General features: G+C 51.8%; 1 protein-coding gene across 4 annotated transcripts in view; it reads left to right on the top strand.

Annotated features, from left to right (window-relative positions):
* The window catches only part of LOC139048923 (protein rhomboid-like), a 226,774-nt gene that overhangs the window by 176,218 nt on the left and 31,804 nt on the right, over window positions 1-18,752 (top strand). For 2 of the 4 annotated variants that reach the window (XM_070523892.1, XM_070523893.1), the window contains 2 exons: window positions 6,930-7,083; window positions 10,336-10,547. In XM_070523892.1, coding sequence (XP_070379993.1) covers window positions 6,930-7,083; window positions 10,336-10,547 — 366 coding nt within the window. Of the gene's footprint in view, window positions 1-2,530; window positions 2,990-6,929; window positions 7,084-10,335; window positions 10,548-18,752 lie in introns of those variants that run through there. The other 2 variants (XM_070523895.1, XM_070523894.1) reach the window with 2 other exon arrangements.

The following is an 18,752-nucleotide window of genomic DNA, read 5'->3' as shown; positions in this document are numbered from 1 at the left end:
GACAGACAGACAGACAGACAGACAGACAGACAGACAGACAGACAGACAGACAGACAGACAGACAGACAGACAGACAGATAGATAGATAGATAGATAGATAGTTAGTTAGTTAGTTAGTTAGTTAGTTAGTTAGTTAGTTAGTTAGTTAGTTAGTTAGTTAGTTAGTTAGTTAGTTAGTTAGTTAGTTAGTTAGTTAGTTAGTTAGTTAGTTAGTTAGTGTTAGACAGGTAGATAGGCAGATAGATAGATAGATAGATAGACAGACAGACAGACAGACAGATAGATAGATAGATAGATAGATAGATAGATAGATAGATAGATAGATAGATAGATAGATAGATAGATAGATAGATAGATCAGAAGACAAAAAAGCTATATATCATTGACTGCAGTGTATGTGACCTAGGTATATGTATACTCGAAATTGTAGCGGTGATGCCATTAACGTGCACCGCGTGAAACGGCTTTTGCCCTGTATAGTCTCCAACTAACCTCTCCCGTCGCGTCAGTGAGATCCGCCTTTCCTACATCGCGTGACCGCCGTTTGCGCGAACACGATATACGCGATATACAACCGCGAAATGCGACGCGCCACTTGTTCGCATTCGTGTAAACGCCGCTAACGTAACGTCCCCCTGAAGAAAAAGATTTAAAAAAAAAGGGGGGGGGGGAAGCGGCGCATCTACCGCCCTCTCTCCCTCTCTTCAGTACCGGAGCAAATGCGGTACACAACGCAGCATCCCCACCTCCTCTATCAAAGTCGTCGGCTGGTTGCCCCCTCTGGATGCGGGTCGCGTCGCAGCCAAAACGGAGGCGGTCCGTTTGTCCTGCTCGAAAATGCGCCGCGCAACGTTTCGAGACAGCTATACCGCTCAAACCTAGCAACGTTGGCTCAAACGTCGTCGGGGTTTACTTTTCTCGGTTCCCGTTTGCCTTTGAGGTGGGGGCACTCGAGCAGGCCGCGTGGGAGGACGCGGTCTCCTCCCTCGCTTTCGCCGCGCCGTGGGCTTGGCCTGTGCGACAGCGCCGTTTGCCTTATATAAGCGCGAACCTCGTAACGCGCAGGCGCATTGCGTCAGTTCGACATTGGCACGCGCCGGCGACCCGTCGGTGGAGCGTGACCGGATTTTGAGTGTTTGTAGCATTTAAGGCCGTAGGACTGACTAGTCATCTCCGTTATGAGCATGTAGCGGCCTCCTTATAACTCGGCAATAACCGAGACGGAAATCGCGGTGCTTTGCGAATCAAAGCAACAAGCGTGGCTGTGAAATGCGACGTAGGTGGCGGGAATCAGGAATAACTTGGGCTTACTTGGGGTTGCATTCTGTCTGGAGACGCTGTCTGGTTGCATTAATTAAATAAGCTAAAGGGTAGGCAGCAGTAGCAAAGCGGTCGCTCTTATATGTCGAACCCGGATATAACGAATTGTTGGTATAACGAACCACTGTAAGATTCCCTTGAAAATTTTTGTACAAAATTATTACTTTACATATAGAATGATTAACATATCGAAATATTTCGCAATCTCCTTCGAGTTCGATATATCCAGGTTCGACTTATGCCGTAGTAGGAGGTCAGGTGGCGACGCCGCTGTGACGCCCCCGCACCATATCGCCGTGACGTCATGGATCTCCACAGTGTCTTTCTACGCGAGCATATATTGTTTGGACCGCGCGGCACTGCATTCTAAGGAAACCAAGGGTTCAGCCCAGAGATCTTCATGAACATTTTCCTGCGCCTAAGCGCCTCTTTGAAATACTTTGAAATCCGTGACGTCACACAGGCGTTACACGTCACACAGGTTTCCGCGCGAAAACTAAAAAGAAAAAGAAAAGACTCTGCGGATCCGACGCCCTATGGAAACCGGTTTAAGCAAAGCCTTTATTGGTATTTGTTATGAACGCTATTCCTGTTCAGTGATAATTTTCAGCTAGAGATCACACGACCCACTTTATCGGCGACCGTTTTCTAGTTTAGCAAATAATGAACTGTCTTCTCTCTCTCTCTCTCCAGCAACTGAATTAGAATAGGATTTTGGAATAACACTTTGCAAGTCTCGAGCGTTTTAGTGCCCGTTTAAGGTGCGCTCAACGTTCCATGCGGTGCATGATAATTCCATGGACGTGTATATCCATTTGTATTCTGCGGCGGGTGCGGTGGCTTCTTCCTTGCTTACTTCTGGGTTGTGGTCGTGGATGTCGTCCTTTTTCCAGTCGCTAGTGTTGCAATATTACGGCCTAGTTGGTGGGAATAGCATCCACCCCTTCGTCGCTTTTCAGGAGCCCGACAGTTCCCGTTTCTCTTCACTTTCGAAAAGACCGCGCTGACGTAGCGGCCTGGCTTTTTTTGTCTGGCTGTTGACCTCCTGACGTCATGATCACCTCGTAGCGTCCGTCATTCTTCTTCCTCGTCTTCTTCTTTCGTCGTTCGCGTTCCTCTTGTTTCCGTCTCGCGCTGGCCGCGCTCCCGAATAGAAACAAACAAACAAAAACCGTGCACGCGTTCCTCGTTTGCACGAGAGACGCTGCCGGTCGGATGATCAGCCGGGCGTCCAATCAGTGGCCGCCTCAGCCCCCCACGAAAGGCCCAAACCGCGCCGCTGACACCACGTGGCTTTTTGTTGTGTCCCACGGCGATCGGCGATTCTGCAGCAGCCTTCGCCGGACGTCAACTACACGCCGTGGCTCCGCGTCGGTGACCTGTCCAGGAACCTCGAGTCCAAGAGCAGCCAAGGCCGCTGCCTCCATCGGCCAGGACGCTATAGCTGACCGTCGTAGTGGTCAGCACCGACTTCACCTCCACCCCCACCCTGCAGTCGGCGCGTCCGGTTGGCTGTGGACGCCTTCTTGTGCCGCCCCACCTCCTTGTTGTCACCTATATCTAGACGCGACCAACCTGTTCCGTTCTTCGAGGAGATGAGGTTGTCGGGGCCTCTGCGAAGAATGGCATTGCGGCGAACCGCGTGAGTTCTTCCCTCGCCTGTTCTCGGGTGAGCTTGGCTACTTCTAAGGGTACCCCTTTTTCTCTTTTCGCCTAATATACGTCCCGACTGGTAGCGTGGCAGCCTTGAGATGCGGATTTTTCTCCTTTGTTCTTTTTGTTTATATAGAAAAAAAGGACGGAGTCCTGCTTTAGTGTTTCTCTGTCGCGATGTCGAGATTGTCCCATCGTCGCTTTCTCCAGTCTGCACTGAAAGTACACAAAGTGCCAAAGTCTGTTTTCATCGTCTTGATGTCTCCAGGTGGCGCGTCATTCAGTTGTTGCTCTAACGTACCGTGACTGTTGTTTTCGCGCCGGTGTTTACCTTCACACTTTTTCTGGCCGCAAAGCTAATAAGCCATATGACAGCAGCTTCGCTTACACGATGAACTCGACGCACGCAGGCGGGTCAAGTCAGAAGTCGAGCCGACTCGGCCTGACTCAACCGCGTTTACGTGCTTCGTCCCAGAACGGTTGGGCGATTTAACCCGTCTCCTGCATCGCTGGTCGACCGATCTCGCCTCGACGCCCGCTCGGCACGACACGCCGTACCGTTTGCATGAACCCGATCGACGCCCCTGTTTTGCTCCCACGAACCGACTCGACCCGACTTTATCGAGTCGAGTCAAGCGCACCTTACCTGTGCTTGACCAACTTGGCCCACAGTCGTAGAAAGCTTCAAGGGTGTAGCCTGCAGCCTTGTTGTTTTTTGTCTGTTACGGTCGTTTACTTGGAAAATGTATATCCATGTAAAGTCAGGTGACAATGACCTGGGGTTTTAGTGGCGCAGCAGCCGTGCCGGCTATAATGTCCCAACATATAAAGTGGGATAAGGCAAGCTTCATGGAACCGCGAAAGCATCTCTCTCTCTCTCTCTCTCTCTCTCACACACACACACACACACACACACACACACACACACACACACACACACACACACACCAGCACGGCTTTCGGGCGACGGCGCACATGTATTCGTAATGCGCGAAATCGCTGTTTGACCCCTCCCGTGTCTATAGGCGATTGCAACTTATTTAGTAAATGGAGGTCTACGAGCCAATGGTCAGGCGAGAGTGAGACCGTTGTTTTGAGCCTGTGACAGCAGTCACCGATCAGCGACCACGCCGAAAATAGTTGTGTCAGCAGCAATTAGGTGATGGACGGCAGAGCTCACATAGCGTTACACGTACTGTATACGCTTTAGGAAGACTTGCGGTCAGTTTCAGTTGGTTTGACGAAGCCCGTAAGGCTATATAGCGCAAACCCGACAAGTGCTAAATCGAGTACGTAAACTCGACTATGAAAAGTTCTTGCGACAAAGATAGGGGGGAGGCGCGGAGGGAGTGAGTGGTTAGAACGAAACTTACTCGTGCATCGGGCGCGCAACTTGAAATTTGAAAAGTTCGATTTGTGGGAGCAGAGGGTGAAGAAGTGGGCGATGTGTATACATATTTGGATTCCGACATCATGCCAGACTTTAGCGTGCATGTGTTACAGAGGGCTTTAGCATAACGTATAGTATACCCACGCTGTCGCTTACTGCAAATGCTTTGGACCACCTGCCAGTTCATCATATATGCTATAGATGCATGCACCGCGCCCCGTATGCACAGCTGGCACAGCCCGCAAAGCTGGCAGGTGGCTGCGACGGATACCGCTTATATAGCCGTATACAGAGCGGTAAACCACAACTCTCTCATTTTTTTTTTTTTTTTTTGGCTACAAGCAGATCAGCGTTTCGCGAGCAATAGTTGTACTTTCGAGGTACAAAAAAAAAAACAACAACTCTAGAGCACTTACAGATGAACAGTCGAAATGGCTCGAGACCGGTTTATATACACGCTGCTGTAATTTCCATATCTGATAATCTCGTACGGCTGCTTGTGCGTATACGCTTCTGCGTAATGGGAAACGAAAAAAAAAGTGAATGTGTTACGCGCGTTGACCCCCCCCCCCCCCCCCCCCCACACACACACACCTCGTGTTTTCATGCCAGAACTGTAGAGCTCAGTTTGCGACCGCCATGCCGTGCTGACGGCACCGTTTCCTCCGTATATCTCCGAGGTCCTCGCGGGGCGGTCATTTCCCGTTCCGAATCGGATGTATATATAAGCGTCGATTCCATCTCCACCGGACGTGCTGCTGTGATCTTACCTTTCTCCCCTCTTTTTCTTTCTTTCTTTTTTTCTTCTTTTTCCTGGCGGTCTTCTTGTCTCTCGGTAGAGCGCTGCGAGGCCGGGCACACGCGCGAATCGATTCAACAGCGACCCCGATTAGGTCGTAACCTCCGCCCCGCCCGCTCAACCCCCAACTCAGAGCCCCCGATTGCACCATCCAATCTCCGTTCATCAGCAATGTGCACGCAGCCATCCAAGTGTCTCGTGCGTTGCGACTATGTTCACTAGATCCGATTCCAATCGAACGGTCTCCGCTAATGAGTTCCGGTGTGTATTCGTTCGAGCGCCGATAGCGCGGGGGTCAATCGAAAAAGAAAGCTTTCTCGTGTTCGGCGATGGATTGGAGGGGAAAATGGAATACCCTTTTGTTTGTGTTTTTAATTAGACTTAAGCTTTGGCTCGCCAATACACGTATTACCCTTCACGGTATAACGGGTCGCCGGATGCGTGGACGGCCGTGGGTATTTAGAGAAAAACTTCACGACTTCTCCGTATACAGAAGGGCCGGTGTCCTATTGAATTTCCCGTCATCGTACATCCAAGTTGTAAACAGTAATAGAGAAACCCATAACAACGCCGGTGTCGACATCTTGTGACGCTTTGTCCAACCACAACTCGCTATAGAAACAATCTTGTATTGCGTTGACGTTCCGTGGCCTCAGGAAAAAAATTTAAAAAACTGCGTGCTAATGTTTTCGCCGCTGCCAGTGCTTCACACCAGCAGAGAAGTGACACATGGTTGCCAGGCTGGAGTAATAGCTCTGCGTCCTCGCCGGTTACAACTCTACGCCGCAAAAGGGCGCCAGCAACGCGGCTTCTCTCGTCTGTGTTTCCGGTGACCAGGTGTTCCGCGATGGGTGTACATACGGACAAACTAAAACTGCACTGTTGAAACAGTTTTTCATCTTTGTATTCGACTTTTTCGTTAAGCAGTTGTACGCACTTGACATCCACAGGGACATGTCGTGGTTGTCTGTCTTTTTCTTTTGTGACGTCACGTGTCACGCACGCGCAGTCGTTGCTATACTACGGTTCATCGCGCTGGTATTGCGGTGCCAATCGATCCAGTGTGAGACAATTTGGTTTGTCCGCAAACTTCCCACTCGCGGAATAGCGGGGACGTCCGGGATACCGGGAGGTCCGGGATACCGGAGACGTCCGGAATACCGGAGGCGCAGCGAAAAATAGAGACCTTTAGCGTGTCCGCTATTCCGGCAAAACGGGACGGTTTGGGCGGATTACCGGATGGTCGGGGGCGTAAACGTGAGCGGCCGGAGCAGTGCAGCCGCCTGGTGTTGCAGAGCTTATTCAGACAAACACAAAACTAAAATTGCAGTAACCTACTTATGCTTCGCTGCTGGTGCAGCGAAGCATTTTGGCAGCGGCGTAATTGTATTCACAGTTACGCCGCTGTCGAAAACTTACACCCCAGTTAAGAAGAATATAGTAATTGGCTCTGCGTTTAGGTGGTTGAGCTTTGCACCACCAGCTGGCGCCACCAACCTCGCCGCTCACGTTTACGCCCCCGACCATCCGGTAATCCGCCCAAACCGCCCCGGTTTGCCGGAATAGCGGACCCGCTAAATGTCTCTGATGCCACCCGGTGACGTTGAGTTCGATCAGAGCCTCGTTCACGAGCAGGCCTCACGTCTGAGGGACGAAATGTGTCGTGGTCTTTCTTTCAAACTTGTATCCAGTGTTCTATTCTTTATATGTCCCGTGTGTTCTTAAGCCGCCGTACCATGATCGGCTTCTCTTTGTGTGTCCTCGCAGATGAGCGGCAAGCGCACTCGGAGCTTTAAGATCGCCGTGCACCGCCGAGACGAGCGCGACATCTGGCAGCAGCAGACGCGGGCCGGAGCGGGCAACTACTGCCAGCGGCACGGCAGCCTCAGCGCTGCCACCACTCCCGGAAGGGGATACTACGGTACGCTCTCTCCCTCTCTCCCCTCCCTCTCTCTTTACCCGACGCTGTCCTTGGAGCGGGCAGTTTCAAGGTGTTGGCAGTTTAGTGTCTCCCGGAAGGGGATACTACGGTACGCTCTCTCTCTCTCTCTCCCTCTCTCTCTCTTTACCCGACGCTGTCCTTGGAGCGGGCAGTTTCAAGGTGTTGGCAGTTTAGTGTCTCCCGGAAGGGGATACTACGGTACGCTCTCTCTCTCTCTCTCCCTCTCTCTCTCTTTACCCGACGCTGTCCTTGGAGCGGGCAGTTTCAAGGTGTTGGCAGTTTAGTGTCTCCCGGAAGGGGATACTACGGTACGCTCTCTCTCTCTCTCTCTCCCTCTCTCTCTCTTTACCCGACGCTGTCCTTGGAGCGGGCAGTTTCAAGGTGTTGGCAGTTTAGTGTCTCCCGGAAGGGGATACTACGGTACGCTCTCTCTCTCTCTCTCCCTCTCTCTCTCTTTACCCGACGCTGTCCTTGGAGCGGGCAGTTTCAAGGTGTTGGCAGTTTAGTGTCTCCCGGAAGGGGATACTACGGTACGCTCTCTCTCTCTCTCTCTCCCTCTCTCTCTCTTTACCCGACGCTGTCCTTGGAGCGGGCAGTTTCAAGGTGTTGGCAGTTTAGTGTCTCCCGGAAGGGGATACTACGGTACGCTCTCTCTCTCTCTCTCCCTCTCTCTCTCTTTACCCGACGCTGTCCTTGGAGCGGGCAGTTTCAAGGTGTTGGCAGTTTAGTGTCTCCCGGAAGGGGATACTACGGTACGCTCTCTCTCTCTCTCTCCCTCTCTCTCTCTTTACCCGACGCTGTCCTTGGAGCGGGCAGTTTCAAGGTGTTGGCAGTTTAGTGTCTCCCGGAAGGGGATACTACGGTACGCTCTCTCTCTCTCTCTCCCTCTCTCTCTCTTTACCCGACGCTGTCCTTGGAGCGGGCAGTTTCAAGGTGTTGGCAGTTTAGTGTCTCCCGGAAGGGGATACTACGGTACGCTCTCTCTCTCTCTCTCTCCCTCTCTCTCTCTTTACCCGACGCTGTCCTTGGAGCGGGCAGTTTCAAGGTGTTGGCAGTTTAGTGTCTCCCGGAAGGGGATACTACGGTACGCTCTCTCTCTCTCTCTCCCTCTCTCTCTCTTTACCCGACGCTGTCCTTGGAGCGGGCAGTTTCAAGGTGTTGGCAGTTTAGTGTCTCCCGGAAGGGGATACTACGGTACGCTCTCTCTCTCTCTCTCTCCCTCTCTCTCTCTTTACCCGACGCTGTCCTTGGAGCGGGCAGTTTCAAGGTGTTGGCAGTTTAGTGTCTCCCGGAAGGGGATACTACGGTACGCTCTCTCTCTCTCTCTCTCCCTCTCTCTCTCTTTACCCGACGCTGTCCTTGGAGCGGGCAGTTTCAAGGTGTTGGCAGTTTAGTGTCTCCCGGAAGGGGATACTACGGTACGCTCTCTCTCTCTCTCTCCCTCTCTCTCTCTTTACCCGACGCTGTCCTTGGAGCGGGCAGTTTCAAGGTGTTGGCAGTTTAGTGTCTCCCGGAAGGGGATACTACGGTACGCTCTCTCTCTCTCTCTCCCTCTCTCTCTCTTTACCCGACGCTGTCCTTGGAGCGGGCAGTTTCAAGGTGTTGGCAGTTTAGTGTCTCCCGGAAGGGGATACTACGGTACGCTCTCTCTCTCTCTCTCCCTCTCTCTCTCTTTACCCGACGCTGTCCTTGGAGCGGGCAGTTTCAAGGTGTTGGCAGTTTAGTGTCTCCCGGAAGGGGATACTACGGTACGCTCTCTCTCTCTCTCTCTCCCTCTCTCTCTCTTTACCCGACGCTGTCCTTGGAGCGGGCAGTTTCAAGGTGTTGGCAGTTTAGTGTCTCCCGGAAGGGGATACTACGGTACGCTCTCTCTCTCTCTCTCCCTCTCTCTCTCTTTACCCGACGCTGTCCTTGGAGCGGGCAGTTTCAAGGTGTTGGCAGTTTAGTGTCTCCCGGAAGGGGATACTACGGTACGCTCTCTCTCTCTCTCTCTCCCTCTCTCTCTCTTTACCCGACGCTGTCCTTGGAGCGGGCAGTTTCAAGGTGTTGGCAGTTTAGTGTCTCCCGGAAGGGGATACTACGGTACGCTCTCTCTCTCTCTCTCTCCCTCTCTCTCTCTTTACCCGACGCTGTCCTTGGAGCGGGCAGTTTCAAGGTGTTGGCAGTTTAGTGTCTCCCGGAAGGGGATACTACGGTACGCTCTCTCTCTCTCTCTCCCTCTCTCTCTCTTTACCCGACGCTGTCCTTGGAGCGGGCAGTTTCAAGGTGTTGGCAGTTTAGTGTCTCCCGGAAGGGGATACTACGGTACGCTCGCTCTCCCTCTCTCTCTCTTTACCCGACACTGTCCTTCGAGCGGGCAGTTTAGTGTGGATGTGGCCTACGGACGTGGCTACGGATACGCGTTCTAATAGTCGAGCTTGTTGTACGCTCCCAGGGTTTGCGCTATCGGGTGCTCTTCTGGGCATTGTCACATTCCGCCGCGCTGTCGAATCCGCCATCTTGTGAGCTCTGATTGGTCCAGAGGATGGCTCATGTACGGCCTCTGCTGATTGGCACAAGACGACGCCATTAAGAGAATTTGACAATATGGCAGAATTGGACGGTGTTCACGCGTAGCACCCCGGGCAATGACACGTTCCGCCACGGATGTCGGTGCTTTGAAGCCAGCGAGAGAGGTCTCAGCCGCCCTGTAAGCAGCCAGTGAGTGTGACAATTTCCCGAATGGCGTCCCTAGACACTGCCACTGTCAAATGTGCATTGTAGGTTTCCGCCGCATCGTAGAGCTCGCCATCTTGTCGTATCTCATTGGCTCACGGTGCGTGCTACGTATATGCGGGCCTCTCTGATTGGCTCGAAACGCCAAGATGGCGGAGCACGACGACATGGCAGGATTTGGGCGTCCACCTTAGAGGAAGAAGCTAGACTTATTTCCGCGATGGATGAAGTAACGAAGTTATTTCCTTCCTCCGGTGGTGCCCACAATATGCAAAAAAAAAGGTGAGGCGTGCAGACGGGACACAAGAGAAAGAGAAGTGGACAACACGAACCCGTTCGGGTTGTCCACTTCTCTTGTGTCCTGTCTGCACGCCTCACCTTTTTCGCATAATGAATCCTCCTTACCAACTAGCTCAGCTTTCTGTCGTTCCAATGCCCACAATAGCTTCCTCACTAAGCGCGTGTACAGTATCTGGCGGACGTGGCTGTATATAGACGTGCGTGGATTCGGCGCAGGCTGCGGCTCGTCTTCGTCGGCGGCCGACGACGAGGAGGACCCGTGGCGCCGCCCTGGCGCCGGCGCGAGGGCCGAGGGCTCCGTGTTCCGCAGCATGGTTCGCGCCATCGCCACCGAGTTCCTGCCGGACGGCAGGGACCGCAAGTACTACGCGGACCACTACAGCTGCCGGCCGCCGCCCCTGTTCGTCTTCGTCGTCACCCTCATCGAGGTCAGTCGGCTCCCCTCCGCCAGGAGGCGTGGCCACCTCTTCATTCAAAAGGATAGACAGTTGGGCGAGTTGGTACGGTAACATGATTTTGGCTTCTAGCGCGAAGTGAAACACGGACACTTAGCGCTCGTCCTGTCCGCTCCTTTCTGTGTCCGTGTTTCACTTCGCGCTAGAAGCCAAAATCATGTCACCTCTTCATTGTCATGCCCGTCGCGTTCGCGCGATCAAATGAAATATTTATTTGTTTTTGTCTTAAAGCATTATTATAATAACAAGAAGGATACGCAGAAGGGGATCCCAAGGTCACAAGACCGTACCGGGATCCTCTGTACATGATTGCTGGAAGTTACGAAATTAGTGTAATTATCGCCCTGAACACCGAGTCAGTCGTGGCAACAATCGTTTGTGTGGCATGCAGACTCTAGCGTTCGTCCGAAGGTTCGAAAAAAAAAAACGCACGTTCTACAGATTGCTACACTCGTGTTGTTTACAACGTGTTTTTACGTGGTTTGGCAGTGCCGTTGTTTTTCCGACGAAAGTTGGGCAGCTTGAAATGTTCGAGTTATTCGTCGACCTTATTACTAGTTATACGGTGCTCCATTTACGAGTTGACCGCGCTGTGTGCTTCATCACCCGTCCCTCGTCGACAACCGGAGCGAAAAAATTCTCCCGCCCGCTCAATCTCGGGGCGATGTCCCCTCACTCCCCCCCCCCTTTCCTTCCGGTTCGTTCGCATACACTGGACACCTAATCAGCGCTCGTACGCACACGCTAGACCCCTACCTTGCCTTACACTGCAGTCAACCCACGAATCTAGTTTCTTCTCTCTTTTTTTTCCTTATACACCCGTCTGTTTTGCTTCGCCTTCTCAGATATGTCGCTCTCTCGTCCAGGCTGGCCCACCCGCTGTGACCTTAATATTTCCCTCTCTCTCTCTCTTGCGTTCTTTTCACCCGCGCTGTTTACCCACGCGATCGGCGCGCACTGCTGGTTACGTTATACATACGCAGCGCGCCCACGTGCTACGACGGTGACCTCAGCGTGGGCCGTCCAGATCCGTTCCGTACACGCGCAGGCTTCGTCTCTCGTGGCTGCCGTATACCTGTTTTCTTCCCGCCCACCACGTCGTATAGTCTCTCTCGGCGGCGGCAGCGTGAATGGAGAACGCGTTTACGGCGCGCGTATACACACACGCACACACGCTCGATCGGCCGCGTTCCGGTTTCCTCTGTAATCCGCAGTCTGCGTCCGTCCGCTGCTATTTTTTGGTGTGAGCCGCTCGCGCGGCTCTCTCTCTCTCTCTCCTCTCTCTCCCCCCCCTCTCTCTCTCTGGAGACGTATTCGCGGACGACCACTTTCGGCGACGACGCCGTCGCCTTCGCGTGACGTAGTGCTTTGCTCGACCAGCCGATCGGCTCGTCCGATTTAGCTCGACCAGACAATCGGCTCATCTGACATTGCTCGACCAGACAATCGGCTCATCTGATTTTGCTCGACCAGCCAATGGGCTCGTCCGATTTTGCTCGACCAGCCAATCGGCTCGTCCGATTTTGCTCGACCAGACGATCGGCTCGTCCGATTTTGCTCGACCAGACAATCGGGTCATCTGATTTTGCTCGACCAGACAATCGGCTCGTCCGATTTTACTCGACCAGACAATCGGCTCCTCCAATTTTGCTCGACCAGCCAATCGACTCGTCCGTTTTTGCTCGACCAGACAATTGGCTCGTCCGATTTTGCTCTACCAGCCAATCGGCTCGTCTGATTTTGCTCGACCAGACAATCGGCTCGTCTGATTTTGCTCGACCAGACAATCGGCTCGTCCGATTTTGCTCGACCAGCCAATCGGCGTGAGCCTGGTGGCCGATCCAATATATAGTATCGCCGAAAGTGATCGTCCCAGAATACATGCATATCCGCACTGCATGTCGGTGCTGCTGGGATGTAGTAGTATGCAGGGTGTTTAGTCACAAGGAATGGGGAAGAAAGACGAAAGACTAGGAGGTAGTGTCACGTGACAGTTTTGAAGTCTCTGGTGATGGTAAAGAAGAAGGGGGGAAAATGGGTTGGAGCGTATGCGGCAGGCGTTATACAAAATCCTGACTGGGAGCTTATTGCTGATCGTTCGAAAGAAAGGCGTACGATCATTGCAATCTACCAGTGCTAACGTGTGGTGCAGAAACTTGGAGGTTAACTAAGAAGGGCGAAAACAAGTTAAGGACCGCGCAAAGAGTGATGGAGGGAAAAAAATGTTAGGCGTAACGTTAAGAGACAGGAAGAGAGCGGTATAGATCAGTGAGCAAACGTGGATAGCCGATGTTCTCCTAGTTGACATTAAGAGGAAAAAAGAGCTGGGCAGGCCATGTAAAGCGCAGTGTATCCGTTGGACTATCAGAGTTACAGAATGGGTGCCAAGGGAAGGGAAGTGGATACGGGAGGGGCCAACCTAGCCGGGGCGTTTGGTCACCAGTGTATTGTCGCATCCGCTGGGCCGCAGTCATGTCTGAACAAACGTGGCGTCCTTCTTTTTTTTTTTTTCTCCGCCGCTTCCGGTGCGTTGTCGTGCGTTCCCGTGTGCGTGTGTTGTGTCTTGCACTCCGTCCGGCCGTTCCGGCTTTATTCTTTGACCGCCTGGACTCAAGTCCGGCTTAACTGTTTGACCGGCTGGACGCAAATCCGGCTCCGTCGCCATCTTCACTCGCCGGACGCTGCCCAGGCGCACACGGCGAGCAGATGACTGACGCGTGGTACAGTTTTTTCGCTTAATCTTGCTCAGTCTGTGGGCAGAACGTCGCGTTGAGTATGTGTCTATCGCTTTAGAAAAGCAGGCGTTTCGCGCGAATGGCTTGATTATCAGCGGAGAAAATGAATGGCGAAGTTTGATACTTTGAATTTCGCGCCGAAGCCCCCAGCGTTCCTACGTCAATGTGACGTCACGGGTTTCGGCGCTTTCTTTTTCATTTTTTTTCTTTTTTTGTCGTATTTCGGCCGTTGTGGCTCGTTAAACGTTACCTAAACTTGCCAAATTGAGTCGCTGGCTCTTTCAATAAGCGTTGTAGTCTAAGCTTGCCAAATTCAGTCGCGGGCACTTTCAATATACGTCGTAGTCTATCTTTAACGAGAACTGTGCGGATAGACGTCGTGAAAATTTCTTTCTTTCTGCCACCGGTACTTCAAGGCGGTGTCGCCTTGAAGTGACTTATTTTTTACTATTTTTTTCTGGCAACTATAAGTAATTTGCTAATATACAGCTTAAATAACTTCTTTATTCTCTCTTTAAGCCAGTGTGCCTCTAAATTTTATTATTTTCGTTCGGTTCATTCGTGCGCGTCAGCGGTTGCTGTCTACGAAGTCTGTATCGTACGGTTTCCGAAGGTAGGCCTACGAAGAGACGCGCCAGCCTCGTCTACAGCAGCCCACGAGGCTTTCGTAAACGATCATCAATCACGGGCTGTTGAATTGCCGTGGGTCGTCCCGCGGTGGCGAGAAAACAGAACGCGGCAGTGTAGTTGGAGGTGTTTTCTCACTCATTTTCTTTCAACAAAAAGCAAACAAGCATTTCCTAAAAACCACCGTTTTAAACGACCGTCCTTGCCAGCAAGGTTCAATTAATCTCGGAGACCGTTTAACTAAAACACCGCGCAACGCCTTCGTCGCGTTGTACCCGTTTCGCCTTACGTGCGTCGTGTCTTCGTTATTATTTTTCTTTCACTTATCATCATACGCGAGTGGGCAAGCGTATAGACGCAGAGTGCACAGGGTGGGCGTATGTATACTGTACTACGCACCCATGGGCACACCCACGGACGGTTCCTGGTTTCACCCGCTATAGCGTCGCCGCGTACGCGTCGTCTGCATCTCTGTAGCTGTGGCCAGGGTGTTAAATACACTTCCGGCACATCCGGTCTCACGTTACCCCGGATGTTCGCCCTGTTGCAGGGTTTTTCTCCTTTCCGGCACGGTTCAGTTCGCGCACACCTGTTGCAGGCCGGTACTTTTTTTATTTTTTTATTTTTATCGGAGGGCGCTGCCTGCCCGTGCAGCAGCAGCGGCGGCTGCGGCACTGTGTCTCCTGGAACCCGGATGTGGAGCAGCAGACGACGAGTATTATGTCGTCTGTTTGTTATTATCGGCTCGAGCAGACGATCGCTATTTGCCGTCTGCTTGTTAATATCGGGTTGAGCAGACGACGCCGATGAATATGCTGTCTGCTTGTTATTATCGGGCGGAAGCGTCTGCTGTAACGTATACGTTAACTGTTCAAGCGTAGCTTTTGTCCGGTGCTCCTTTGCTGTGCGATGCGCTTGTAAGGAAGGCGAACCATTTTTGTCACTGATTGCATTCACCGAACTATTATGCAAGCAGCTAAAAAAGGGTCATAGGACTACGGAGGCCTGAGATGCTTAAAAGTGAGCAACCATTGAAAGACTCCGCCAGGGGGCAATGTTTCCACATCGGCACTTGTGTTCGGCCTGACTACAACAAGTCATCTCGTCGAAACTTCTCGACGCTTTGATTGAGCCTTTCGTTTCGTTAGCGTTAAACGCTATCCTTGTTTGTCAATAAATGTGTAACTAACTGCGAGCAGACGCTGTCAAACTGCATGACGTCGCGGAGAGCTGGTGGTGAAGCTTCTCCACCAGTCTTTCGTTTTTTTACGTCTGACATCCTATCCCCCCTTGCAGAGCAGTCTCTCACGGTAAAAATCACCTTTTCGCTATTCAAGAGGGCCTACAGATGAAGTAGCACACTTTGGGGCAGAAGTTGCATAAACAGGGATAAGGTAGCTCAGAAAGGTTGGCTAACGCTTCGGTAGGTGGACCTATCTTTATCAAAGGCCTTTAACAAAGGTAGGTCCACCTATCGAAACGTTGGCGAGCCTTGTTAAGGCACTTGATCCCTGTTTATGTAACTTCTGTACCATCTTTTCGCTACTGGAAAGTGTAGCTTACTATTAATGCTTAACGTCATATCCGTCCTTGGTGTCCGTTTGCAGTTATTTTTAAGACGGAGTTTAAGGTACGCTGCCGGTGTTTGTAGTCTCGCAAAAGCATCTCAGAAACACTATCGCTTCTGAGGCTGCATGCGGGAATACCCCTTTAGTTTTTCTGGTTAGATATGCCTGATTTTTCTCTTCTTCCGTCTAGATGTTGCATCCGTGGCAATAGTGAAAACGTGCGAGGAACACACTCGTTATAGCGAAACTAAACAGCATACGAGACATGTTTTAGCCCGCAGCGAACACTCATCACCATTATCTAAACTGAAGAATGCCGAGTAAAAATAAAATAAAATGAGGGATGCAAGGACGTTTTGCAGCCCGTGGGAGTGCGGATTCCACGGTCATACGATGGCGCACAAAGAGCTAGGCGGTTGTCACTTAACTCCAACATATGATTTATCGAAGCCCTTAGCCGTTCCGCGGGTTGTTTCTCCGTGGTTGCAGATCACTCGTCTGCTGGAAACAATCGGCCCTTTCAGCCGTTCGTTTGTGCGTCTTGGGAGGCCACCCGTAAGTCGAAACCATGAAAGGGCTTCGCCGATGCCACGTGACATGGGCACGTAGTAACGTCACCCCTATTCGCTCCTTCTCTCACATCCTTCCTCCGTGCTTGACGCGTCTAGAGTTACAGTTCTGTCATTCCATTCTCCGCCCCCCTCTCTATCTCTCTCTCCCCACGTGTTCGCTTTTCCCTCTCTCATTCCTACGCTCACAATTTTTATGCTTGTACTTAATTGGGTGCAGTGCTGCGGAAGCTAGCGTCTGCTGACTACTAGCAGCACTTGCGGCAAATCTGGGACGATCGCGTTTGTCGGCAATCAAGACTGACCGGCTTCTGTTCTTATGTATGAACCCGACCGAGCGTCTGCTTTGTAAATAAGTGGCCTTAAGCACCGCAGAACAGACGAGAAGAGAGGGGACAGACGATACCGAATGCTTGTGTCGTCTGTTCCTTGTCTTCTCATCTGCTTTCCGCTGCGTGCACAGCCGTGAGCCCATACCAGCTAGCCATGTCGCAGTATTTGTGAATCTGAGCCCCTTCTTTCTCCCTACGCGAGAAGACGGCAGCAGACAACACGTGTTTGTCTGCTTTATTTGCCCGTCGTTTGATTGGCGAGCTGTTTCTTGCCAAAGTTGCTCATTCGGCTTTGCAAATTAGGCAGGCATCTATCGAATTCGCCTTCCGAGCCACTGCACGTTTCTTGTCGTCTGCCGGTGTCCGTCTGCTTCCAGTTATGGGGGCTGAGTACAGGATGGTGGGGGGGGGGGGGACGCGAGCAGACGACGGCTAATTGAATTCCGGCGCATGCACCGGTGTCGCACTGAGGCTGTCGCGCACATTTGGCGCGCGCCCCGCGTCCCTCACTCTTGGGAGCGCCACAACATCCGGTCTGCTTCACCGGCGGATGCGAACACACGCGTCTGCGCACGTGTCCGTCTAGCGGCGTCGAGTTGTTCTTAGACCGTCGCCGGCTCTTATATTTTTAGTTGCTTGTTCCTCGGCGCGTTTGACGAATGAGCCACCCGCTCTGGTGCTTCGGGCGCATATAAGACCCGGCTCGCTTTGCGGAGCGCTTCGGATGACGCTGTGTCATTACTCGCAACTTCACCGGCACATATATAGTCAAGTTTACAGAACGACGAATTGCTGTCCTTTCTTACCCCCGCGTCTGGCCTGCTGAATTTACCATGTTTTCGTCGAAATATCGCGCATAGTGTGCTGCAGGATGGTATAGCGAGAAAGCCGAACCAAACTATGACGAAGGCGTCTTCGACTGGTCCACGTTAACAGACGACGCCACAGAAAATGTATACAAATTCCAATATTATACCGTCCGCTTCCTCGTGCCCTTTCCGACCTTTCAATAGAACTGTAACGCACAAGCTGGTTGCATGGACGTCTGGTGTAAGCGGCGTATATTTCTCTACCGGAGCTTTAAAAAGGTAATACTATAGTCGTGTAAACGTACGCGAACAGACGGGTGCGTTACTACATGCCGGTATACGCGCACGGCCGGTCGTCTGCTCGAACGGCGCAAACAGACGACACGCGCAACAATCATCTCCCCGCCATTTTTTTTATCCCTCTGTTTACAGAAGGCCGGTATCCCGTAAACTGCATGAATGCATTTACGGAATACCGGCCGTAAACTGTAATGCGTTTACTGCCAGGCTGCAACTCTATAGCTCTCATCAACGGGCGTGTAAGAAGGACCTTTCGCGCCGCTGCATGCGTCACAGACGACAGGCGCCTTACCGCGTTCGCCTATACATGCCGGAAGAGTTAAGAGCGACCGTCTGCTATAGGGGCGCTGAGTAAATAGCGGCGCCGTATTTAGTTTGCCGCTTCCGAGTAAGGGCGCTGCAGAGATTGCTTCAGCTTGTCGTGGCCGCTATTGTGGGAACCCGGGGTGGCTGAAAAGGGATAAGGAACGCCGAGTCATCACTGCAGAGTGTTCGGCGTCTTTCTTTTTCTGGGTGCGCGAGAAAAAAAAAAACGACCGCGTTAGCGTTCTTGCACTTCCTAAATGAGCTACGCACGCTCTTAACCGTATCTAATTCGCGAATCGCTTCCTTCTGCAACATCGCGAGTACCTTTCTTTTGTTTAGTTTATTTACCTCCTCATTGTGCCAGTTCCCTTACCAAAGCATTTGCCGAAGCTATGTTGCCTTTTTGTTGACTTTTCGTCAGGTCCGACAGACTTTCTGTTGAGATTAAACCGAATATGTACTCCATGATTTTTGCAAAGTTGTGCGCTCGACTACTTCGTAAATGCTGCTGCCTCTAGTACTCGACACGTGACCTTCCATTTCTTCTTCTTATTTGCCGCTGGTCACAAAAACTTTGGCCGGTTTTAGATAGTTCACTTCAATGGTGGCAGTGCCCTTTGTGTAGTAGTAGCTTATTAGCTGCGGTGACCTCAACATATACCTTTGGTAATCGCTTACCAACTTAAATAACTATCACCTAATTCGTTAAGGATGATAATTATTAGTTAAGCTTCGTTACGTAATTACCTAATTGCGTACGATGTAGTCGCGAAGTGATGCAGCTGCGCGTTCAAGGCTTTTCTAATTAGCGTGTGTCGTGATAGGCATAAACGACGACGGCATTTGTCGACATGGCTGAGCAGAGACGTATTGATATCGCACGTATTGTTTTCTTTCGATGCGTCTCCCAGTCCCCGCCCGGTTGTTTATGC

Source organism: Dermacentor albipictus, chromosome 8 (genome assembly GCF_038994185.2).
Source record: "Dermacentor albipictus isolate Rhodes 1998 colony chromosome 8, USDA_Dalb.pri_finalv2, whole genome shotgun sequence".
NCBI lineage: Eukaryota > Metazoa > Arthropoda > Arachnida > Ixodida > Ixodidae > Dermacentor > Dermacentor albipictus.
The sequence above is the reverse complement of the archived record's forward strand: the minus strand, read 5'-3'. Positions and strand labels throughout refer to the sequence as shown.